The sequence below is a fragment of the Gastrolobium bilobum genome, unplaced genomic scaffold (genome assembly GCF_033153095.1).
Source record: "Gastrolobium bilobum isolate Gb01-03AN ecotype WA unplaced genomic scaffold, APGP_CSIRO_Gbil_v1 utg5828, whole genome shotgun sequence".
NCBI lineage: Eukaryota > Viridiplantae > Streptophyta > Magnoliopsida > Fabales > Fabaceae > Gastrolobium > Gastrolobium bilobum.
The window spans coordinates 5,253-29,607 of NW_026899870.1; the positions used below are offsets into that span (position 1 = coordinate 5,253).

At 34.9% G+C, this 24,355-nt stretch overlaps 2 protein-coding genes across 2 annotated transcripts; both read right to left on the reverse strand.

Moving 5' to 3' along the window:
• Positions 1 to 10,274: 10,274 nt before the first annotated feature.
• LOC133294035 (wall-associated receptor kinase-like 20) lies at positions 10,275 to 13,652 on the reverse strand. Its single transcript, XM_061492682.1, has 3 exons — positions 12,841 to 13,652; positions 11,705 to 11,772; positions 10,275 to 11,356 (listed from the first exon to the last, which is right to left on the reverse strand). The coding sequence occupies exons 1-3, from the start codon at positions 13,650 to 13,652 to the stop codon at positions 10,275 to 10,277; spliced, it is 1,962 nt and encodes a 653-aa protein (XP_061348666.1).
• Positions 13,653 to 23,375: 9,723 nt separating this feature from the next.
• LOC133294036 (uncharacterized) lies at positions 23,376 to 24,014 on the reverse strand. The gene has a single exon (XM_061492684.1). The coding sequence runs from the start codon at positions 23,961 to 23,963 to the stop codon at positions 23,697 to 23,699; it is 267 nt and encodes an 88-aa protein (XP_061348668.1). The 5' UTR covers positions 23,964 to 24,014; the 3' UTR covers positions 23,376 to 23,696.
• Between the last annotated feature and the right edge of the window lie 341 nt (positions 24,015 to 24,355).

Below are 24,355 nucleotides of genomic sequence, written 5' to 3' on the forward strand. Positions count from 1 at the left end.
GAGGGGGTGAGGAAATATATAGAGCACACATGTGACGCTAGTTCTGGGCGTCACATGTGACGCCCAAAACTGGCGTCACATTGTGCAGTAGATGTGACGCCCAGAACTGGCGTCACATTGTGCAGTAGATGTGTAATTTTTTACGAAACAACATTAAATGCGTAATTATTTAATTTAAATACAATATTTTAATTTTTTTGCCTCTAAAAAATATTTTTAAGCTTTTTTTCAAAAGGCAAAAATATTGACTGAAAAAAAAAGCGCGATATGGAGCTTTTCCCTAACTTCAGTTTTTTTTCAAATCTGCATCGAAATGTATACATAAAATGAAAAACTCTTTTATTTTTTTAAAAAATTAACTTCTTAGTTTACCAAAAAAAATAAATTTAACTTCTTAGAAAAAAATATCTTCGAACCGGATTACCGGACACTGAATCTATTTCTATTAGTAGTTAATGGCATACATAATAAACAGGAAAAAAATCTCTTTACAAATTTTTTTTATAAATTTTTGAATATTATATTATATACTCTCGAAAGTATATAGTCTAACCTAGTGTACTTCCAAAAGTATATAGTGTAATTTATAAATAAAAAGTTTATAAATATAATTCTCCCCATAAACATATATTCAACTTATTTGTATTTACTAAAGATATTTCACTCAGTTCATCGCTTTGTGATTACTCCAATTCGGGACGGGTCTCAAAATTAAGGTTTTAAATTCCTTCCAAAAATGATATTGAAGAGGATCGAACACGTGTATTTACTGATGTAACGATCATTTGATATTTTTTTTTATCAAATATGGAAAAAAATACGTTTATACCTTTTTATCTTTATGGTTATTTTTTTTCCATATTATTATTATTATTATTTTAAATTGAGTACCTACTTTGGTTATGCTAAAAATATGCTATGCTATGGCATGATATCCTCAGAGTCGGATCATCTAAAGCCAGCAACCCACCTAAAGAGCACTCTAAGTGGCAGATCGTTTTTAGTGCCCGCTGGTATTTTGGCACTAGCTCACTTTCAATAAAATGTATTTATTAATATAATTATATAATTAATTATAATATAGCTAGGGTTAAAATAATAATTTGGCACTATCTTAAAATTAAAACATATTTTTTTCATATACAAGTAGAAATTAAACACACAACTTAATATAAATTACCCAAACTTCTTACCACTCCCGGTGGCTTAAATAAAATATATTTATAAACACTTCATTTTGTCCCAAACATGCAGTCTATGTGAAATCTCTGTTCTCTATCTCTAATTTTAGTCCAGCTATCAAATGGAGGTAGCTTTTACAGACACGCAATGATGAGTCTCCAAATTACTATGTATTAAAGGTCAATATGAGCATAAAATTGATTTTAAAGTAATTAAAAGTTATGAGAATATAATTAAATTGTTATTTTATTCTCAATAATATTCTCATAAGATTTCTTATATTTTGCAGTAAAGTTCAGCTCAATAAAGTGATAAATTGGAGATATCAAATAGAGTTACTTTGGATTTCTGAACCATTGAAGTTCTTATCAAATCTTTCTTTGAATACTTTTAAGGAAAGTTTTCCATTAAATAAAAGGGAAAGATTTGAAAGATTGGATCAAAGATATAGTTAAAGATTTTAGTGAAGATTCTATTGAAGATATGATGGAAAATTAAAAGATATGGTTTTCATCCCTATAAAAAGGCATCTCTTGGAAACTCAAAGACACAATTCGATAGAGGCAGCAATATTCAGAGGAGGAGACTCACGCTGGAAATCAGGATTTCGGAGAACTTGAAGATTGAAGACCATTGATCTTCTTCTTTATCTTTTTCTTTTCTTTCTTTGTTATGAATTCTTTTTATTATTTTAATTTGTTTAAGTCAGATATGTCTGGCTAATTTCTTTTTGTAGTTGGGATCATGGACCCAACGTGAATTCTTTATATTTCCTGTATTGTTTTTATAAGTTAATTAGTTAGTTTGTTTTATTCTGCCTGTGTTAATTTTTCCATATCCTGATTAGAATTGGCCACTCTAATTATAAGGCTTTGAGGGTTAGGACTTACAATAGACATATTGGGGTTTTAGTCTGGACAAGGGTAGAATAATAATTTGTGCATGACCTAGATATAGGCTTATATAGATTGCAGACTTTTAATTCATTTGCTTAATGCTTAATTCAAGAGGGATTACTAGGACACTAGGATTCTAATTGGATTAAAGAGTTGAAATTACTAAGACATTAGGGTTCAACTAATTTATAGGGAAATAATGAATTGTCTGAGCAAACAAATTAGTTAATTATAAAATACAATATAGGAATATAAGGAAGGATCGGAGGTGAAGTGCATCCTGGCTACAGTTCTTTTACAATTTTCAATCAATCTCATATTTTCTTGATATTCTTGATAACTCTTGCATGCTTTAAAATCTTATTGTTTTTAAAATTCTGTTTTTAAATTACAACAACCAATCACTTTCAAACTCAAACCAATTTTCTTTTCCAACTTAAGGGGAATAGTTAAATTAATACTTGGTGCATTAATCCTCGAGGGAATGATATCTTACTTATCACTTTTATTACTTGAAATGAACGGTATATTTGCCGATTTCGCGATAATAGGCCTAGCTTAGTCAAGAAGAAGATGGAAGATCAATGTTCTTCAGTCTTCAACTTCGGTGGAATCCTGATCTCTAGCGCGAGTCTCCAAGAATTCTCTCGATTCTCTGATCCTCACAATTCTCTCCATCCAAAGATGTCTGTCTAAGGGTTCTCTATTTTCCTTTTCTAGACTTAGTTTCCTTGGTCCAAAATCTTGATCATATCGTTGTTTAGAATCTCCTCCAGATACACTTTGAATCTTGATTAAAAACTGTCACGTGCTTCTCGCGCTATTAACGTGGATCCCGCACTACTAGCGCGACACAATTAACAAAGGTATCTGAATCCTGCGCTACTAGCGCGGTAACACTGTGTAAGTAGGAATTCTCCCGCGCTACTAGCGCGGTAACACTATCTTCAGCTTTCTCCAGTGCTTAAAACTCGTTCTTTTCTAGTACTTTTTCCTACAAAAATCATAGAAATTCAGTGAGAAGGTATTTGATTGGGATTTATCAATTTATTAACAATTGTAGCCCTTTTTATTCAAGATTGATCAAGATTCTTTCTCTTTTTGGCTTAAAATCATATATATGCTGGAGGCATATCAAATAATTCCCAGATTTGAACGTTGGTGTCCTCAATAATGTACTAGATCAAAGTAGAAACAAGGGTTAATTCTGTGGAGAGAAAACATGGAACACAAATATCTTAAGAGATCAGACTGATATGCATGTATAACTTCATTGTTGAAAAACTCTAAACAATGCTCTTCAGTTTTATCAAGAAATTCATATCATAACTTGAATGTTCCTCACTAGATAAATATATACTCTCATCACTCTAGTGTTTGATGGTTTCAACACTCATTCCATCAGTGTAGTAGTATTTCCATAGGCTTGATCATATTCTCAAGTTCCTAAGATTGAGGAACTCATTTGACATGCATATACTAAAGGTCTTTGAAAGGTTATAACTTGGCCTGGTTTGGGGGTAAGAATCTTTTGGACAGAGGCTGATCAATTTGAGAGACTGAAATACTGAGATTTTTTACAATACTTCCTTCTTAGTCTTTAATTTTGCCACATTTTGTCATTTCGGGATAATTATTCCCTTTTTCACTACCTTTTTCTTTTCTTTCCTTATTTGCAGATATTTTCTTTCTTTTCTCTTTTAAGTTGCATTTTTGCAGACCATTCTTCTTTTTCCTCTTTCAACTTACTTAACTTTTCTTTTGAGAAGTACCTTGACTTTTTCCTTTGATCAGCATTTCAGTCTCTTTCAAGGTGTGTCAATGGAGAAATGGTTAAGTAATTTTCACCAGGTTTTTGAATAAATTGGTCTAAGGCTCAAAAGGGCTTAACAATGGAAAACTTTATTCTAGGTAGGCTGTTTGGCTCTAAGTTAACAAGAATAAACGTGCCTTTATCATATCAGTAATGCATGCAAGCTAGAGAAACAGATCAAGTTCTATAAGACTACTACAGTGAGGTCTCTCTGAAAAGTTTTACTGTTTAGGCTCAATCCTCACAGGTATAATTCAAGTTAGAATCTAATTTCAAAATTTCACATCAAGCATTATCCAAAAATTATTCATCAAAGTAGTTATACAAACGAGCAATCATCACTCTCAGATTATCTAAAATTTTAATGCTCCACAGATATCATGCTTCTTATGATTCAATCTATTTAATTACTGAGTAAGCTTTTGCAAAATCTAGGAATGCTTGTTAAGGAATTCACTATTTTTAGTTTTTTTTTTCTAAAAAAAATTGAATAAAAAAAATATTGAATTAAAAACAATAGAAATTAATCAAAAGAAAGGTTAAAGTATCTCCCCTTTTTAACAGAAAAATTTTCTGTTAGGCGTCTCTGTTGTGCAATTTTGCAGTTAGCAGGTTTCGCATACGGTATATGCCCAATTCTCAGATTTAGAATGTTGTTGTCCTCAACAATAACTAAACTAGTCGAGTGAAGCTACTTCTGCGCAGGTGAAACACACACACACACACTTGTTAAACATCAAACAAAATAATCATAAACTCAGCATGTAAAAGGAGATATAATCAAACCATAATCTCAAAATAACAAAAATAAAATACGAAGTCAAAGTAAATGGTGAAGTGTGTGACATGGACTTTTGACTCTGGTGCTGATAGCGTGGAGTTCGCGCTGTTAGCGCGGAGCTACTGTAAGATTTTGACCCTCTGGCGCTGATAGCGCGGATCTTGAACTATAAGTGCGAATATTTCGAGGGATTCTGGCGCTGATAGCGCTATACTGGCGTTGTTAGCGCAGACTTACTGTCTCTTTTCAGTCTTGTGGCGCTACTAGCGCCAATTCCCAGATTTTAAACTTTTCCATATGGTCACTAATTCACCAATTACTTGACTTGTTAAAATTAAAACTACCTAGTAAAGATAAAATGAATAAAATAGAAAAATGACTATTGGGTTGCCTCCTAACTAGCGCTTGTTTAACGTCACAAGCCTGACGTACCCCTTGTGATTATAGTGGTTGGAAGCATGTTACCATTGATTATCCAGTCTTCTTGGTCCAGTATTGTGTCCTTCCATGATCATATGCAAGTGGATGAGGAGGAGGGTTCTCAAGAACTTTAAACTTAATTTTCACATATTTTTCCTTACTCTTGAGCTTTTCCATCTTCACCTTTGGCTTGCTTTCTTCATGCTGCTGATGGAATTCCTTCTTGTTTCTTTCCTCAACCTTTTTCTCCGCAATATAGTTAACTTGATCTTTAGGTTGAGATGCAAGTATTGGAGCTTCACTTGTAAGTACCTTGAATGTTGCTTGCTCTCCATCCACGCGCATTATTAACTCACCCTTAGGTACATCGATTAGCGCTCCTGAAGTTGCTAGGAATGGCCTCCCGAAGATCATAGGCACACTGGCATCTTCATCAATGTCAAGAATAACAAAATCAACAGGAATTAGAAATTTGTTTACCTTGACGAGCACATCTTCCACAATACCATGTGCTTGCTTTGTTGAGCGATTATTCAGTTGAACATTCATCCTCGTTGGCTTGACTTCATCAATTCCCAGCTTCTTCATCAGGTTGAAGGGCATCACATTTATGCTGGCACCAAGATCGCATAAGACTTTCTCTATGGTCGTCTTGCCGATGGTGCATGGAATACTGAACCTCCCTGGATCCTTTAACTTTGGAGGCAAGTTCTTCTATAGGATTGCATTGTACTTCTCTGTTAGCGTAACAGGTTCGTACTCTGTGAGCTTCTGCTTCTTAGATAATGTCTCCTTCAGGAACTTGGCATACGAAGACATTTTCTCCAGAGCTTCTGCAAAAGGAATGTTAATTTGAAATTTCTTAAAAATATCTAAAAATTTAAACAATTGCTTCATTTGCTTATGTTGCTTGCTCCTCATGGGATATAGAGGTTTCTCAAAACGTGAAAAATCCCATTGCTTCTTTTAAACTACAGGAGGTTGCTCCTTTGCTTCTTCCTTGTCTTCTTGTGTGTGCTCATTCTTGCTTGTAGGAGCTTTCACTTTTTCTAGATCCTTGCTTTTAGTAGTGATGGCATTGCAGTGCTCCCTTGGGTTAATTATGGTGTCACTGGGGAATGTTCCTGGATTTCTCTCAGCTAATTGTCTTGACAATTGCCCAATTTGAGTTTCTAGATTCCTTATAGACGCTTCGTGATTCTTGAAAGCAGATCTAGTCTCTTGCATGAATTCATTAGTGGTCTTTGTCAACTGCAGTACAACTCTTTCTAATTCAGATGGTTGAGTCTGTGGAATTGGAGGAGGTTGTAAATATTGGTTGGATTTGTAATCCAAACCTCCTCCTTAAATTCTCCTTTGGAAGTTGTTCCCTGGAGTATTGTTCTGGTTTCTCTGGAAGTTCTGTTGTGGTCTTGGATCATACCAGACTCCATTAACTTGGAATGCATCAGCTCCTACAAGTGTTGGACATTCGTTGGTCTCATGCTCTCCTTTGCAATACTCACAGTTAACTGAATTAACTTGAGCTGTAGAAAGTTGCATCTTATCCAATTTAGTATCCAAACTGGCGAGCTGTTGAGATATGATCTTTTGCTCAGCTAACGATGCATCATCATTTCCCAATTGCAGAAGTCCCCTCTTTGGTTGAACTTGTTGAACTGGTTGAACCGCTATTGATGCGTTCTTGTTCCTTGCCATGAAGTCAATCAGCTCTAAGGTTTGAGCTGCTGTTTTCTTCCCTATGGTTCCACCAGCTACACTATTGACCACCATTCTGAAGTCTGGTGTCATTCCATTCTAAAAGACTCTGACCTTCTTTCTGTCTGGAAAATCGTACTGGGGGCACTTTCTGATCAGTTCTTGGAATCTGGTTCAAGCTACGCACAGTGTCTCTCCTTGCTGATGAGTGAAGTTGGTGATTTCATTCACCAACTTGTTGTATTTCTCCCTGAAGAAGTGCTCTACGAAGAATTTGGCTGCCAGATCATTCCACGTTCTGATGCTGTTGGGAGCTTGTCTATCCAACCATCTAAGAGTTTTCCCTATTATAGCAAAAGGGAACAACCGGAGTCTAATTGCATCATCTGACACCCTGTGATGCTTGGTTGTATCACAGATTCTTATAAATCTATCAATGAAATCATGGGGTCTTCATAATCTTCCCCACCAAATGGATTTTTTTCCACCAAGGATATCAGTGTTGGTTGGATATCAAAATTGTTAGCGTTGATTGGTGGTCTGACGATGCTAGAAATTGGCCTAGTGAAAAAAGGAGCTAGGATTGACTCCATCAATTCTTCCTCCGCTGGTGGATTGGGAGCTGCCATCTCGGGTTCTGCTTTTGGCTCTGAACTCGAGGATTCCTCTTGCTTCCTTAACTTGGTTAGCTTCCGGTTCTTCTTTGCAGTCTTCTCAATTTCTGGATCAAACTGTAAAGGTTCACTATTAGCTTTACCTCGCATAAAATAGAGAAATCAAGTTAGTAACAAAATAAAAAAAAAAATTTCAATCTCAAAGATCGAAAGTTAAAACTAATATTGGCGTAATTAATCCCCGGCAACAACGCCAAAAACTTGTTGCGAAATCGGCAAGTATACCGTTCGTTTCAAGTAATAAAAGTGATAAGTAAAGATCGTTCCCTCGAGGATTAATGCACCAAGTATTAATTTAACTATTTCTCTTAAGTTGAAAAATAAAATTGGTTTGAGTGTTAAAGTGATTGATTGTTGTAATTTAAAAACAGAATTTTAAAAACAATAATATTAAAACGCATGCAAGAAAAGATCAAGAACGTCACGAAAAATATGAGTTATGAAGAATTGTAAAAAGACTGTAGCCAGGATGCACTTCACCCCTGATCCTCTTTTATATTCCTATATTGTATTTGATAATTAACTAATTTGTTTGCTCAAACAATTCATTATTTTCCTATAAATTAGTTGAACCCTAATGTCTTAGTGATTTCAATCCTTTAACCCAATTAGAATCCTAGTGTCCTAGTAATTTCGCTTGAATCAAGCATTAAGCAAATGAATTAAAAGTCTGCAATCTATGTAAGCCTATGTCTAGGTCATGCACAAATTGTTATTCTACCTTTGTCCAGATTAAAACTCCAATATGTCTATTGTGAGCCCTAACCCTCAAAGTCCTATAATTAGAGTGATAAGTTCTAATAAGGATATGGAAAAATTAACACAAGCAGAATAAAACAAACTAACTAATTAACTTATTAAAATAATACAGGAAATATAAAGAATTCGTATTGGGTCCATGATCCCAACTACAAAAAGAAATTAGCCAGACATATTCATGTATGACTTAAACAAATTAAAATAAGAAAAATTGTTCATGAAAGAAAAAGAAAGGAAGAAGAAGAGGGAAGATCAATGTTCTCCAGTCTTCAACTTCGGTGGAATCGTGATTTCCAGCGCGAGTCTCCAAGAATTCTCTCAATTCTCTGATCCTCACAATTCTCTCCAGCCAAAGATGTCTGTCTAAGGGTTCTATGTCTTCTTTTTATAGACTTAGTTTCCTTGGTCCAAAATCTTGATCATATTGTTGTTTAGAATCTCCTCCAGATAAACTTTGAATCCTGATTAAAAACTGCCACGTGCTTCCCGCCGCGCTACTAGCGCAGCACAATTAACAAAGGTATCTGAATCCGCGCTACTAACGCAGATTCCGCGCTTGTAGCGCGGTAACACTGTGTATGTAGGAATTCTCCCGCGCTACTAGCGCGGAGCAGCGCGGGAACACTATCTTTAGCTTTCTCTAGTGCTTGAAACTCGTTCTTTTGTAGTACTTTTTACTACAAAAATCACAGAAATTTAGTGAGAAGGTATCTGATTGGGATTTATCAATTTAATAATAATTATAGCCCATTTTATTCAAGATTGATCAAGATTCTTTCTCTTTTTGGCTTAAAATCATATATATGCTGGAGGCATATCATGTATTCTTTAAAAAGAAAGTAGCCTCTGATGGTGCTACCAGTGACGCTCCTGCAAACATAATTTCTGAAAGTGATGCACCTTCTCATGAGCAACCTTCTTCCAAGTGTCGTAAAATTGAGCATGCTGATGAAATTATTATAGTCAAAAATAAATGTTTAAACGTGAGCATAAGCCAATTTGGGAATATTCAACTAATGAAGTCGATGAGATACGAAGAGCTTATTTAATATATATGGGAAAAGTATTTCTATAGCCACTTTAGATAAGATTGTCTACAACTACCTCTTTTTGACTAAGTATGATTGGTCATACATCAAAATTGCATTTTCTCTCTCCGCCACGTCAGCCGACAGTGCTTGAGGAAAAAAGAAAAAAAGAAAAGCTTTATTGTTATAACTAAGTATGACCGGTCATACTTAGTTAAAAATGGATAGCTGTAGATAACCTTATCTAAAGTGGCTGTAGAAATACTTTTCCCACACACACACATATATATATATATATATATATGTATTCTCTGGTATAATTTGGATGTATCCCCATTCAACCTCCTTCGGTCACCTTGTCCACGGAGTACGACCTGAAGGCTACCCCTCATTGGAACCAGGTGCATGGAACTTCGCTACCGGAGGTAAAATAAGATTAATCCTTCATTTGAGGATAGAGACACGTCTTCTGGCCTTCAAAGATTTTTCAAGAATTTGCTCGAGACAGGATTTGAACTCTTAACCCAAGCAAACCCTTGAGAGCTCATTTGCTAATTCAGCTACCCTTGGGGGTTTCCCATGTATATTTTAGTTAGCACCAATAGCAATGTTACCTCACACCCTTTTAACTATTTGATACCTTTTTCTTTTGGGGATAAAATAATTGTTTCTAGGATTTAGATTCTCTTATATGAAAAAATGGTCATATGGTCATGTTATTTGATTATAATCACTCATTTTAATATTATATACTTTTCTCTCACTTATGTGATCATCAATGAGTGATTGTGATCAAATAACATGACTATATGATATTTTTCTCTCTCTTATATCATTATCAATAAGTGATTGTGAAATAACATTCACAAAAAAGATCCAAATCCTTGTTTCTATTACTTGTATATCTGAACTCTGTCAGTTATCATAAAGAACTATGCAAATTTCAAAGCAATTTTTTTTTTTTTTTTGGTAAGGTACATTTTTGCTAGGTAACTCGGGGGTGACTTTGCCAGATAGGCACATTTATTGTTTCGAAACCTGACCTTTAACAATTTTAATCAGGTATTCAATCTCATCAGAAACTTCTTTCATTGAAGGCCGTTGATGTCTCTGCTCATCCATACATGTAGCTGCAAGATAACCCAATGATTTCATAGTTTCCAATTCCAAATTGCTAGCTCCCTCTTTAAGCAACGGATCAACAACATCCATCAACTTATCATCAATCAATTTCTTCTTAGCATACACAGCCAAGTTCACATTCTCTTCTTCCCTATTGAAATCAATAGCTTTCTGAGCAGTTAGAAGCTCCATCAACACCACTCCAAAGCTATAAACATCACTCTTATCTGTGAGTTGAAAGTTACGATAGTATTCAGGGTCAAGATAACCAAGTGTTCCCCGAGCACTAGTGAAGATATGGCTCTTATTTTCTTCAGCTAATTCAACAAGCCTAGATAAGCCAAAGTCTGAAACTTTGGCATCAAACTTATCATCAAGAAGTATATTACTTGATTTCACATCACGGTGGTAAATGGGTGGCACAGCAGAAGAATGAAGATATGAAAGTCCTTCAGCTGTTTGGTGTGCAATTTTGAGTCTTTGATGCCATTTGAGAGGTGCCCTTGTTCCAAAAGGGTGGTGGCGATGTATGTAATCAAAAAGTGTGCCATTAGAAACATACTCATATATTAGTAAAGGGTGTTCAAGTTCCAAGCAACAACCAAGAAGTCTCACTAGGCTTCTATGGTTAACTTGGCAGAGTATTCGAACCTCATTTTGTATTTGATCAATGCCTTTTGTGTTTCCAAGCTTGGCACGCTTGATGGCAGTGATGGTTCCATCATCAAAAGTTCCCTTGAACACTTCACCAAAACCACCAGAGCCAATGAGATTTTCTTGGGAGAAATTGTTTGTTGCTTTCTTTATCTCTCTGCCCGTGAAGATCCTCGATGATAAAGCATTAGCTTTAACACTTGAGATTTCCTTCTTCCTTTTCATTATGGTCTTCTTTGCTTTTCTCTTCACTTGACTATGCTTCTTGTAGAGAATGACTCCAATTACTGTTGCTATAGAGACTATTCCTCCTAAGGAAATAGCCACCGCTGAAAACAGCATAGTTTAAGAATAAAAAAGAGCACAAACACAATGGTCATTTACAAGTAAATTATATTGCATTTGGCTTGTCTCTCACAAGCGAACAAAGTGAAAAGGGTAAGCTCTTAGGTGAAAGCTTTATTAATTTTATATTTTCCTAACACTATTTTCTAATATAGGGGTCAATTAGGTGGAGATATTTTGATCATAGAAACTTTAAAATCATGTAAAGAATTATTTTAACTCAAAAATTTAGATTAATTAAGTAAAAGTTTTATTAATGCTTTTATATTTCTAAAAAAAAAAAAAAACATAACAGCTATAGTAAACGTGAGTAATTATTTGTTAGCAGATACCAGTCAGAAGCATTTTCTTTTTTTTACGAACTTTGCAGGGGCTGCCTTTACCATGTCCTGTGCACTTTGTATCTGCATATTAAAAAATAAAAATTAAACAACAATAAAGGGTTCCGATTAATCTATATTTTTTTTCAGGAAAAATTGTTCAAAGCAAACTAAAATTTGAAACACGATGAAAGAAAAAAAAATCCTAATGTTTAGTGTTGATATTTAATATACTGCTAAAGTAACGAAAAAATTTAAAATGCACGATGAAAATCATAATGAAAATTAAAATAATGAAAGGAAAAAAATAATATTTTTATAATGTTCAGATTTAAAAAATTAATTTTTGTTTTCTAAGATAAACTTTATTTTATTAAACTAAAATATTAATGTAATTCTTTTAATAAAACGAAATATCAAAATTTTTGCAAGTGATTTCTTTAATTAAAAATATTTCTTAAAAATTTATAATAGCAACTTAACACGGATGTTCTTTTTTGTCACAAATAATGTGAATATACAATTTTTAATAATTATATGTGTATACACTTTTGACATAAAAAAATAGTTATGGGTTTAGATTAGCTTACTTATAATTTTTTGAAAAAATCGTAAGGATAATATATTGTTTTGAAATTAAACTGAACCAAAACATAGACTCAATCACAACATTATGTGAACATTTATATCATATATATAATTTGAGAAAGGTTATATTTATAAATTTTTTATTTACAAATTCTTATTAACTATATTATATGTTATCGTTAACATATTCTTGAGTGAAGTCTTACTTGAAATATATAATATAATTTGTAAGTTTATAAAAATAAAAATTTTCAATATAACTTTCCTCGTACAATTTTAACCAACAAATATACCAAGTATTAACTTTAGCTTTGGAAGCAAAAATGTTATATTAATAATGGAAAAAATATGTGTTATTTAAAAAAATACAAAATTATGTCATATTAAATAAAATATAAAGATAGATTATGAAAAAAAAAATAAACAAAACAAAAATAAAAATATGAATCTCATCTTTTTATAAAAATAAAATGATATAAATGATATCATTAAAAATACAAGCATTTTTTCCATTAATAAAACTAACAACTTTACCTGTGGACTTACTTTGTGTTTGGGATTGACACAATCCATTGATAGGGTCCCACTTAAATCCAGCATTGCAAAAGCACCTTTGTACCCCACCAAGAGGGCCCACTCCACACTTAGAATTCAAAAATACATTGCAATCTATTGGCCCTTTACAAACAGGTTCCTGTGGTGCCACCCACTCGATCCCAACCCCAGGCTCCGGCCACTTCTTTCCCGCCGTCGCCGCCGCACCGTCCAGATCCACAAAACTCTGATACGCCGCGCATCCTCCCGCGTGCACCCTAACCACATACTCCTTGAGAGTCCCACAAGTCCTGTACGCGCAGCACATGCTCACGCGCCCGCAAGCGCCGCCTGCATACGGCAGGTCCTTGATGTAGCTGTGGCACAGGCTGCTCACCGAGCAGTCCATCGTTGGCGCGTGAGGCGCTGCGGCTGTGCAGTTGAACACCAAGACGGTGTTTTTCGCAGCCAAGCTGAAAGGAAGGGTCACGTTCAGGTGGATGCCTTCGCTGCGGAAGTCCGTGGAGACGCACGCGCTTCCTGCAAGGGTTGCGGGTCGGATAATGATCCGACGGGTTATCGGGTCAATGGACCTGATTGTGTACGATGATCCGGCGAGTGCATCCAACCACAGTGTCCCTGCGGTGCACCGGATCTTGTAAAACGGGTCTCCACAGTCGGGTCCTGTGCTCAACGGGTATGGGACCGGGTTCGGGCCGCAGTTCCCACACTGCCGCGCCGTCACGGTGCATAATAGCAACAATGCTGCAATTGTGAATATTAACGTTGTAATCTTATGTTGTTCCATCAAAGAGCAACCAGTGTTGTAATATGGCATCATATACTAAAAAGAAAGTAATTGCTGCTATATATATATAGTGTTGTTAGAGATTTTAATTTTTTTTATTTCTCACTTGAATTTAGAAGGAAAAATGATATAGAAAAAGAAAAAAAAAATAATGTGTGCCACGCAGCCAACTATACACATATAGGAGAATGTGAAATTTGCTGCGCTTTTCCAAAAATTTGTTTATTTTGATGGAAAGATACAGATATGGTAATTCTTAAGATGTAGAGAACTAGAATATGCTGTAAATGGCACTACATTAATGGACTCTGAACGTGTTAGTGTATGATCTGTGAAACATTGCATGTAGCTGATTTAGGTTTTATCAAATTGAAGAATATCTCGCTTTTTTAAGGAAGATATGCATGTTTCTTTCTAAGCATGCATGGATTGACAATGTTAATGTTATACTCACAAAGCTCATCGATATTGTTTTTGCTAACGTGGCTATGATATGGTGTACAATGATAGTGCTATGTTTATAGATATTTTTTCTGAAAAGACTTAGAAACAACAGTTTATGAGATGGCTACATTGTAATTTATGTATGTTTTTGGGTATACAAGTCAATTGTAGTTGATGATGAAGCTACACTTTCAATCGTGACATGCATGATGAACTGCTAGCAAACCAAAGTCAAGCATAAAGGATCAGGGCCGGACCTAGGAAGGGATAGCATTGATGGCCACCACTCCCTAAATTTTAATTTTTTTTATATATAAGATAATATTTTTTAATAATAATAGGTGTTAATACTAATAGTTAGTCCTTTTCTCAAAAATATTTATAATAGTTAGTATCTCTTATTGGTCTTAATAATATTTATAATTTGAGTAAATATTATTTTCGGTCCTCAGCAAATTTTTCTATGCCCGCTTTAGTCCCTAGCAAATAAAAAGGCTATTCGTGATCCCTAAGAAATTCAAAATGGATCCATTTTAGTCCTTTTGAGGGACTAATGTGGGTCTTTTTTGAATTTGTGAGTGACCACGATTTCAACTAAATGGGTTCATTTCGAATTTCTTAGAGACCACAAATAGCCTTTTTATTTGCTAGGAACTAAAGTGGACATCATAAAATTTGATGAGGACCAAAAATGATATTTACTCTTATAATTTTAAAATTTTATTTTTGCCGCCTATTATAAAAAATTCTGGGCCCGTTTTTGTGAAGGACATTTAATTTGGAGAAATTAAACTTAGTCTTTTTTATAGAAAAAAAATGTATATTACACCTATTTATTTCCTACATGACCTTGACCTCACTTAAAATGATGTAAGTTGACGTCAACATAACAAGATAAGATATTATATTTATCTTTTTTATTCTTACTCTATTTATGTATCTCCAATATCATTAGATTAGAATTTCAAGAGGAGAAAGAAAGAGTAAAAATTAATTAAAGTTTTGATCTAACGGCATTGGACATAAGTAGGTAAAATAGCCATAAAAAAAAAGATAGAATATTCTATTTCAATTAAGGGAATGAGTTATCTCTTATCCATTCATATTTTTTAGTCACAAGCAATGTTGTCAAACTCAAGTTTCTACGTAGAAACGAAAAGGGGTGGTAGAAACGTAAAACGTAGAAACGACACGAAACATAAAGTTTCTACTTTCTACCACTTAAGGTCAAGATATAAAATTATATATATGCAAGTAAAAAAAAATCACATAATGAACATGTGTGTTGAGCTACTTATCTATCTAAAAAGAAAAATTATTTTTCATAATCAAGTATCAAAATTATAAACAGTGATAATTAACAAGTAATGGATAACCAATTTGCTCTAACTGCTTTATACACTCTGCAGATTTTGGATCATCGCTCATTAGGAAATAATTTCACTTCTTTCAATACATACAATGATCCAAAAACACAAAACGATTCTTATAGCATAACTTATAATAAAATTGCAGCTTTATAAGACATAATTATAAAAAACATATATCCAAACAAAAATATATTAAGATACTGTGTGAATATGATTTGTGGAAAATGAAAATTATGTTTTTTTTTATAAATCTTTTTTTTTATTAAACTTTTACTTTTAAGTAAAAACGGTCAAAACGATAAAAATGTAAGTTTTTACCGTTTTTACGCGGCATTTCTATAAGCTTTTACCAAGAACCGTTTTTATTTAAGTTTTAACACGAATCACTTTAGTAAAAATTGTAAAAACGTAAGTTTTTATGTTTTTATACATAGTTTTTCACAATAATAGTCACAAGCAATTAAATTCACATCTTTTTCTGCACATTAATTCTGAAAGACAAAAAATAAATATATTTTTGGGTCCCTATAATGTAATTTTTTTGTTTTTTGTTTTTTTGTTTTTATTACATTCGTCAATCAGACGATAACTTGACGCAGTGTGTGTCCTTATAATTTGGAATTTACATGATCCAAAGTTTGGCACAGCATTCTTTGACGATTTAACATCGCATGACCCATTTGTCTCCTCGGCGCAAACTTCTACGTGTGCTTCTCACAGAATCCAACCAATTCAATATTAATTATTGCCCCTTCACACCTGTTCTTATGCTAATGGATAGTCGCTCCGGTGGCTGCACGAACAAGCATTCTATCAAATTGTAAGGCAAAATGACTTAGAAAAACTTATAATTGTCGTTATGAAAGTCATAAATCACGATTCTCCATATTCCAAATTCCATGGAACACAATCGTCTTGTTCAAAAGCGGCGGGCTTTGGGGTTCAATTTCCAATTGTCTCATTGCATTCACTTCTCCCAACAAATTGATAATAATGAGAAATGGTTTTATAGTGTTGGAATAGAAGATTCTATATGTTGTTATGATTTGCTGTGATATGTTGTAACCTGTAGTTTGTTAGGATATGTATAACTGAGTCCTTTTGTAATTAGGTGTAGTTACTTATCTTTAGGAAGTTGTTTTACTATTTGGTAACAGACTGTTTGGTAACAGCCGTAACAGCCTATTTTATTATCAATTGATACCATTTATCATGGTATCAGAGCGATCCCTTGTTAAAAAAAAAAAAAAACTTCCGCAACGTGTAGACTCTGAAAACAGTGAGCAGGAGATAGCTTCTGTTGAAGATGGCCAATGAAAACAGCAGCAGGTTGAAGCCATCAGACCCTGGATCACCATTCTATCTGACTGGATCAGATAGCCCAGGGATTCTTTTAACAACCGTTATGCTGAGAGGAGAAGCCAACTACGAGAATTGGAAGTAACCCACAAGGAGGATTCCATGCAAAGCCATTTGGTGCACACGCAGCTCAAACGGAGGAACCACTAGAGCAAGCAAATGCATTCGCCGTTCTGACACCTGACGTGGTGACACAATTGTTATCATTGGTTGACAACCCGCAACGCTCAAAGGACAAATTAAATCGTAAAGATTCCCATTGTCACTGGCTTATAGATAGTGGTGCATCACGCCACATGACAGGGGTATTGAAATTGCTGGAGAATGTTACAGATGTTGAACCTTTGGCAATCGGTTTACCCAATGGAGCTATTACTTATGCTGTGCAACAAGGATCTGTTTCGTTTACTCCTTCTTTTTCATTATCCAATGTCTTATTTGTGCCAAATTTAAAGTGTAACTTGATATCTGTATCTCAGTTGGTACGACAACATAATGTTGATGTGGTATTCACTAATAATAGTTGTGTTTTGCAGGACCGCAAGCTGAGGACGGAGATTGGATTGGGTGATCACAGGGATGGTGTGTATGTGTTTCGACCAAGCCAAGCAGCAGCTTTAACAGTTCGCTCCAGTGATACGCAAGAACTTTGGCACAAGCGGTTGGGCCATGCATCATCCGAAGCACTTTCTCTGATTCCTTTTTCTAGTAGCATTCAATTTGGCAATGTAAACAATAAGGCATGCGATATTTGTTATCGTGCCAAACAAAATCGATCCTCGTTTCCCATTAGTGATCGAAAGAGTAATAAATTTTTTGATCTTCTTCATTGTGATACATGGGGTCCTTACCGCACTTCCTCTTTCTCTGGTGCTTATTATTTTTTAACGATAGTCGATGACTTCAGTCGTGCTGTTTGGGTTTGTTTGATAGGTGACAAAAGTGAAACTTTTGGTGTGTTACGAAAATTTCTTTTAATGGTGCAAAATCAGTTTAATACAACAGTTAAGAGTATTAGATCAGATAATGGAACTGAATTTACTTCCAACAAGATGATTGAATTATTCACTGCCAATGGTATATTCCATCAGAAATCCTGTGTTCATACGCCGCAACAGAACGGTCGAGTAGAACGGAAGCATAGGCATATTCTAAATGTGTCTCGTGCTCTTTTGTTTCAATCAAACTTGCCAATCAAATTCTGGGGAGAGAGTGTGATGACAGCAGCTCATATTATTAATAGAACTCCCACAAAGCTTCTCAATGGCAAAACTCCTTATGAGCTTTTGCATGGATCTGTTGCTGATTACAGTCACTTAAGGATATTTGGCTGCCTATGTTATGCGGTGACACAACCAAAACCTACAAACAAATTTAGTCCACGGTCTAGGCGGTGTATGTTTGTTGGTTATCCTTATGGGCAGAAAGGTTGGAGAGTGTATGATCTTAATACTAAGGAATTCTTTGTGTCACGAGATGTCAGTTTCCACGAAGATGAGTTTCCTTTTGTTGCTATAAGTGTGCCTACACCTAGCCCATCATTACCTACATTTATACCAATAGATTCTAATGATTCTGCCAATCCAGTATCTCAATCAACTTCAAATGATTGTGAGGCAGAAGTGCAGTTGGAAGATAGGGGGAGTGTCCATCAGTCTGAAAGGGAGCCGAATGAAGATTCTACATCAAATGCTGATCAAGTGCAAAGGAGTGAGGATCCAGCTCCTGCTCTCGTACAAAGGAATGAAGATTCAGCTCACGAACTTGTGCAAAGAAGTGCAGAATCAGCTCAAAACGATTCTCTTCGTCCAGCACGCACACGAAGGCCTCCGTCCTATTTGAGTAACTACAAATGTAATCTGATTGAGGCACATACATACACTCCCAGTCTCACCTCTTCTAGCTCCACCTCAGGTATACGGTATCCAATTGCCAACTATGTGAATACTAACAATTTTTCTTCAAAACATCGAGTTTTTGTTGCTGCTATTGATGCAGGTAGTGAACCTCGGTCATTTAAAGAAGCAATGACCAATGATGTTTGGCGTAAAGCTATGGCTCAGGAGATACATGCACTAGAATAAAATAATACGTGGACTATCACTGATTTACCTGCAGGAAAACATGCCCTTCCATGTAAATGGGTATATAAAATTAAATATCATTCCAATGGTAGCATCGAGCGCTACAAAGCAAGGTTGGTAATTGCAGGTAATCATCAAGTTCCAGGAGAAGATTTCCATGAAACTTACGCTCCTGTAGCGAAAATGGTGAGTGTTAGAACTCTACTCTCGGTTGCAGCTGCAAAAGGTTGGTACTTGCACCAAATGGATGTTCATAATGCGTTTCTTAATGGAGAACTGGACGAAGAAGTGTATATGCGCATACCGGCAGGCTTTAATCAAGGACAAGGAAGAAAAGTGTGTCGTTTGCAAAGGTCGTTATATGGCTTACGACAATCTCCCAGGAATTGGTTTGCAAAGTTGAGTTCCTCACTTATTAAATACGGTTTTGTTCAATCCGAAGCAGATCACACTTTGTTCACTTTGAAGCGTGGTTCTACCTTCTTGACCATACTAGTCTATGTTGATGATTTGGTGTTGGCAGGCAATGATTCCCAAGCATGTCAAGAGGTTAAGATTTATCTTAACAAGTGTTTTAAAATTAAAGATTTGGGTCACTTGAAATATTTTTTGGGCATCGAGGTTGCCCGTAGCAATGAGGGTATCTTCTTGTGCCAACGAAAATATGCATTAGATATCCTCAAAGAAACAGGTTTGTTGGATTGTAAACCGGTTCAGTTTCCAATTGAACAGAATCATCGCTTAGCTCTGGCAGATGGACCTGACTATGATGATTCAGGTCGCTATAGAAGAATTGTCGGCAAGCTAGTGTACCTTACGATCACTCGTCCTGATTTGAGTTATGTAGTGCACACTCTTTCACAGTTCATGCAAGCTCCAAAGGAAGCACATTATGAGGCTGCCATTCGGGTACTAAGATACATCAAAATGAATCCTGGCCAAGGTATCCTCCTTTCTTCCAAAAGTGATCTCAAAATTCATGCTTTCTGTGATTCAGATTGGGCCAGCTGCCCTTTAACTCGCCGGTCAGTTTCTGGGTTCTTCATTATGCTTGGAACCTCACCTGTTTCTTGGAAAACAAAGAAGCAACTCACTGTCTCACGCTCCTCAGCAGAGGCTGAGTACCGCTCCATGGCTGCCGCGACAGCAGAATTGATATGGTTGAAGTCTTTTCTTGCTTCACTTGATGTTATCCATGATGATCCTATGGAATTATGTTGTGATAATCAAGCCGCTATACATATCGCGGCAAATCCTGTGTTCCATGAGCGAACTAAACACATTGAAATTGATTGCCATTTTGTCCGGGAAAGGTTGGTTTCTAAGACGATTCGAACTACTTTTGTTCGTTCTCATTTGCAACTCGCAGACATTTTCACCAAAGCACTTGGTCGTGTTCCATTTCTTGCCGTTCTTTCCAAGTTAGGCATTTCATGTCTTCATGCTCCAACTTGAGGGGGAGTGTTGGAATAGAAGATTCTATATGTTGTTATGATTTGCTGTGATATGTTGTAACCTGTAGTTTGTTAGGATATGTATAACTGAGTCCTTTTGTAATTAGGTGTAGTTACTTATCTTTAGGAAGTTGTTTTACTATTTGGTAACAGACTGTTTGGTAACAGCCGTAACAGCCTATTCTATTTAAGATACATTGATGTACAGTTTTAAATCAATGGAAATACTATCAATTGATACCATTTATCATATAGGTTATAACATTGATTATACAAGAAGCGACTCCTAATCAGCCTCGTACTTACTTTATTTTCTTATGTACTTGTACTAACAGAATAAATCTTTGTTACTGTTGTACCTAGATTCAGTGTATCTCATCAATGAGAGCATTACACATCAGATGAGAGAGAAAAAATTTGACAGAAAAAAATAAAATTAACTGACATGTAATATTTTTATTGGTGGAATGCACTGAATCTTTGGTACAACAGTAGTACCAAAGATTTATTCGTACTAACGATGTTAAATTCAACCTGACCATTAATTTGGTTGGGTGATTTGGATAAATATATATATATATATATATATGTTGCAATTTAAGGATTTGAATTGCGGGTAGTGGAGTAAAAACACAATATTTTACTATTTTGCTTTTGTTTTTGTTTTAAAAAAATCACATGACGTATTGGTTGAACGATTTAAATAAAATCAGCTGGGACATCAATTTTTACCAAAAATTGATCAGGTCGAATTAGTTTTCTCCAAGAATATTACATGGTCGATCCGTTGACTCACTTGGACTAGTTATATCGTCGGTTCACCGGTTTGTGGATTAACCCAATTGGTCCGAGCCGAATTTAATAATATTAACTTATACTATAAATAAATTTACAATATTAAATATTTTTTATTTTATATATACTTTAATTTTCAGCATTTCGCCACATTGTAGAGAGAATTAAAAGTGTTGAACTTACACCTTAACTTGCCACTAATAAAACATCGAGTTAGGGATTGTGCGACTCTAGTTAATATAACACGAGAGTGTAATCAGTGTTATCAAACCCGACTTGAAGCGATCGGGTCGACCCGGAACCCAATGAATCAATCATTTGATCGGTTCAAGTCAAGTATCAGACCAGCCATCTATTAGACTCAACAAAAATCGGTTCGAACCGACTGAGTTTTTTCAAAATCGGTGACCAGGTTGGTCATCAAAACCAGAGGGTCATGCATTTTTATAATAAATAAAATAAAATCAAAAAGCAAAGTTGTCTCGTCTTGTCTTATGTTGTAAATAGTAATTATGTAGTCATTTATTAGTAATTATGTCGTCATTTATTTGTATTTATTTAGTCTGTTACTTGTATATTGGGCCAAGCCCATTAGGTCAAAATTAGGTCAAGAAGTCTCTGTAAATAGAGACTGTACAGATTCAAATACGATTCAATAATATTTCAAATACCCTTTTATTTCAAGTTCTTAAAAAACTATGAAACTCGTTTCAAAAAAATTTGCAGTTTTTTTTTCTTCTAGTAGTATATTCTCATACAATGACATCAAATTTTAGCTTCAAAGACGGAGCAATTTGCGAAACAGTATATTAGGAGAATGAGACATATTGATTTCTTGCAAATCCATTTTTATGGGAAGAGTTATTGGTAAATGCCTTATAATTATTAAACATGGTTAGTTGGGGATATTTGGTAGAGAAATTACACGTGGTTACCTGATACTTAAATTTTTTTTCTTTGTTTATTTCTTTTACAATATACTATATGTGGTTATCATCATATATGACTTTTTTTATCCCTACAAAAATTATATATGTTTGTAGCTCTGCATAATAATTTTTTACATGTATTTGAGTATTTTTATGTATATAATATAGGTTTTTATGTACTAATCCGAGTTATGTAATTCAAGCGATGATCCACTGGTTGAATCAGCGTTTCAATACCCTGGCTAGGTCAATGACCGGTGGTATTACATTGGATGTAATACGAATTTTGGGATTATTCGGCTCATGCCTAGGAGTTTGTACTGAATCTGATGCACTTATTGGATTGGCCATTAAGAAACAGAGGCATGAGAATAGGAAACAAGTCCAACGTGAGCTTAAAGAGAGGCTTAACGGGAGCTACCCAAACCCCAAACCCAATCAGTGTAAAGAATCCACTAAATCCATGACCGAAAAGAAACTAGAGAATATGGCTAAGCAAGAGGTCTAGCAATGCTTTCGTATGGATCTCTTTACAAATGGACTATGGTCAAAATGAGATGATTGGAGAGCCTCGCATGTAGCATATGGTTTCTACCCTATTAAAAAAAAAAAGATTTAAGAACAAATTATGAAAATTTTCAATTTGCAAATTTTGGATTAGGTTGTCGAAACAAATAGTTTGTTTTGCATTTGTTGAAGAAACTTCCCCTTTAGCCGCCGCCGTCTACCAAACTTAATATGTTTGAGAGTAAATATTTTTTTTCGTAAACAAAAAATTACAGAACCCATTTTAATTCTTTAGAAAAAAGATCTATATTAATCCTTTCTGAGGAATTAACGTAGATTTTATCTGAATTTTAAAGGGATCACAATTTTAAAGAATAAAAATTTCAGAGCTATCACAAATTAACTTTTTTCTTTTCTTTTCTCGGGGATTAATTTGGACCCTGTGTTTTTTTGGTAAGGATCAAAAAAGGTATTTAATTTTTTTAGTTAAAACACAATTTTAAGGAATATCTTGTTGGATGATGATGATCAAAGGTTTTACCAACTCGCTTCTCTTCGAATAGTTCAATTCTGCTTATAACTCGATATTTCCATTTTGGCTAAGAACACAAAATCAGAAAACTTGCTTATTGCAAGCTCTTTTTAACAATAATTCTCACAGTCCCAAACTTTGAATGTGTATAAAATATCAGAAGAAAGAAGAAATGAAATCAGAAGTCAGAATATAAAATTAAAAACAAACAATTGCAGATTGATTGCTTTATTCTACAACTCACGGCTTTATTCTACAACTCACGGTTTCCGTGACCCCTTAGACCAAGAAATACATACATTTTGCTTATTAATTTGCCTACAAACTCATATTTCAAGTGACCCTTTAACCATAAAATCAGAAACCCATATTTACAATTTACACAACACCACCACTAACCAAGCGTATGACCCTTTTGGTTTTCCACACGCTCACAACTTCAAAGTCCAAACTAAGAACCGAGCTTCCCAATATTTGAATGCACAAACTTGAATCAAGTCCCTCTATATGACAGTGATTGATCACTTTTCATTTACTAAAACTGGTTGGTCTGCACCTTCAGCTTCCTTCAGGCAAGTACCAAGATGTTCATGTTCATGTTCATGCTGCAACTCGACGATGTGTCAAGCACTGATGTGGAGATTGAACACCAGAAGAAACAATGATCTGGGTAGCAGCAGAAGAAGCAGGGTTGGAAGATGGTGAAGATGCAGAGAATGAAGCAGGGTTTTGAAACCGACCCGAATCACCAGGAAGTCTCATATATGAGTATGAAGGTGACTCACAAATCCATGATCCTATAGGACCTTCTTTGCCATTCTTGAACTGCACTATAGCCTTGTAAACAAAAGGAATAAGACCCTCCATTTTGATGTATCAGTTTGAGAGAAAAACAGAGAAAGTGAAAGGTTTTTTTGGGGTTTGGTGTGTCTGGATTGGATTGAATGTGAGAGAAGAATGAGCAATATATTGGGTATAAAAAGGGTTAGAGAGGGATGATGATGATGTTGAGTAATAGTTTTTGGATCAGAGTCCAGCTCTTCACGCTAAGCCAGGAAATTTTCAACGCAAACTCATCCAATGACCTTGAAAGCTACGTGCTAACTAAACACCTATATTGAATTCTTTTATAGCACACAAGTAAAGCAAAATCTCTTTTGTTTTTTAAAATATTGTTTTGATGGTTTTGTTGGATGGGTTTGAGCTTTCAGAACAAAATTTGATGGTTTGGATTTGATAGGTTTTCTTTTAATTCCATT

Excerpts from the sequence above, each read along its gene's own strand:
- LOC133294035 (XM_061492682.1), bottom strand. The coding sequence starts at position 13,652 with ATGCCATATTACAACACTGGTTGCTCTTTGATGGAACAACATAAGATT. Across the intron at positions 11,773-12,840 it reads CCTATCAATGGATTGTGTCA|AAAGTGCACAGGACATGGTA; the intron begins ATCCCAAACACA and ends ATATGCAGATAC. Across the intron at positions 11,357-11,704 it reads AAAGAAAATGCTTCTGACTG|CGGTGGCTATTTCCTTAGGA; the intron begins GTATCTGCTAAC and ends TGCTGTTTTCAG.
- LOC133294036 (XM_061492684.1), bottom strand. The coding sequence starts at position 23,963 with ATGGAGGGTCTTATTCCTTTTGTTTACAAGGCTATAGTGCAGTTCAAG.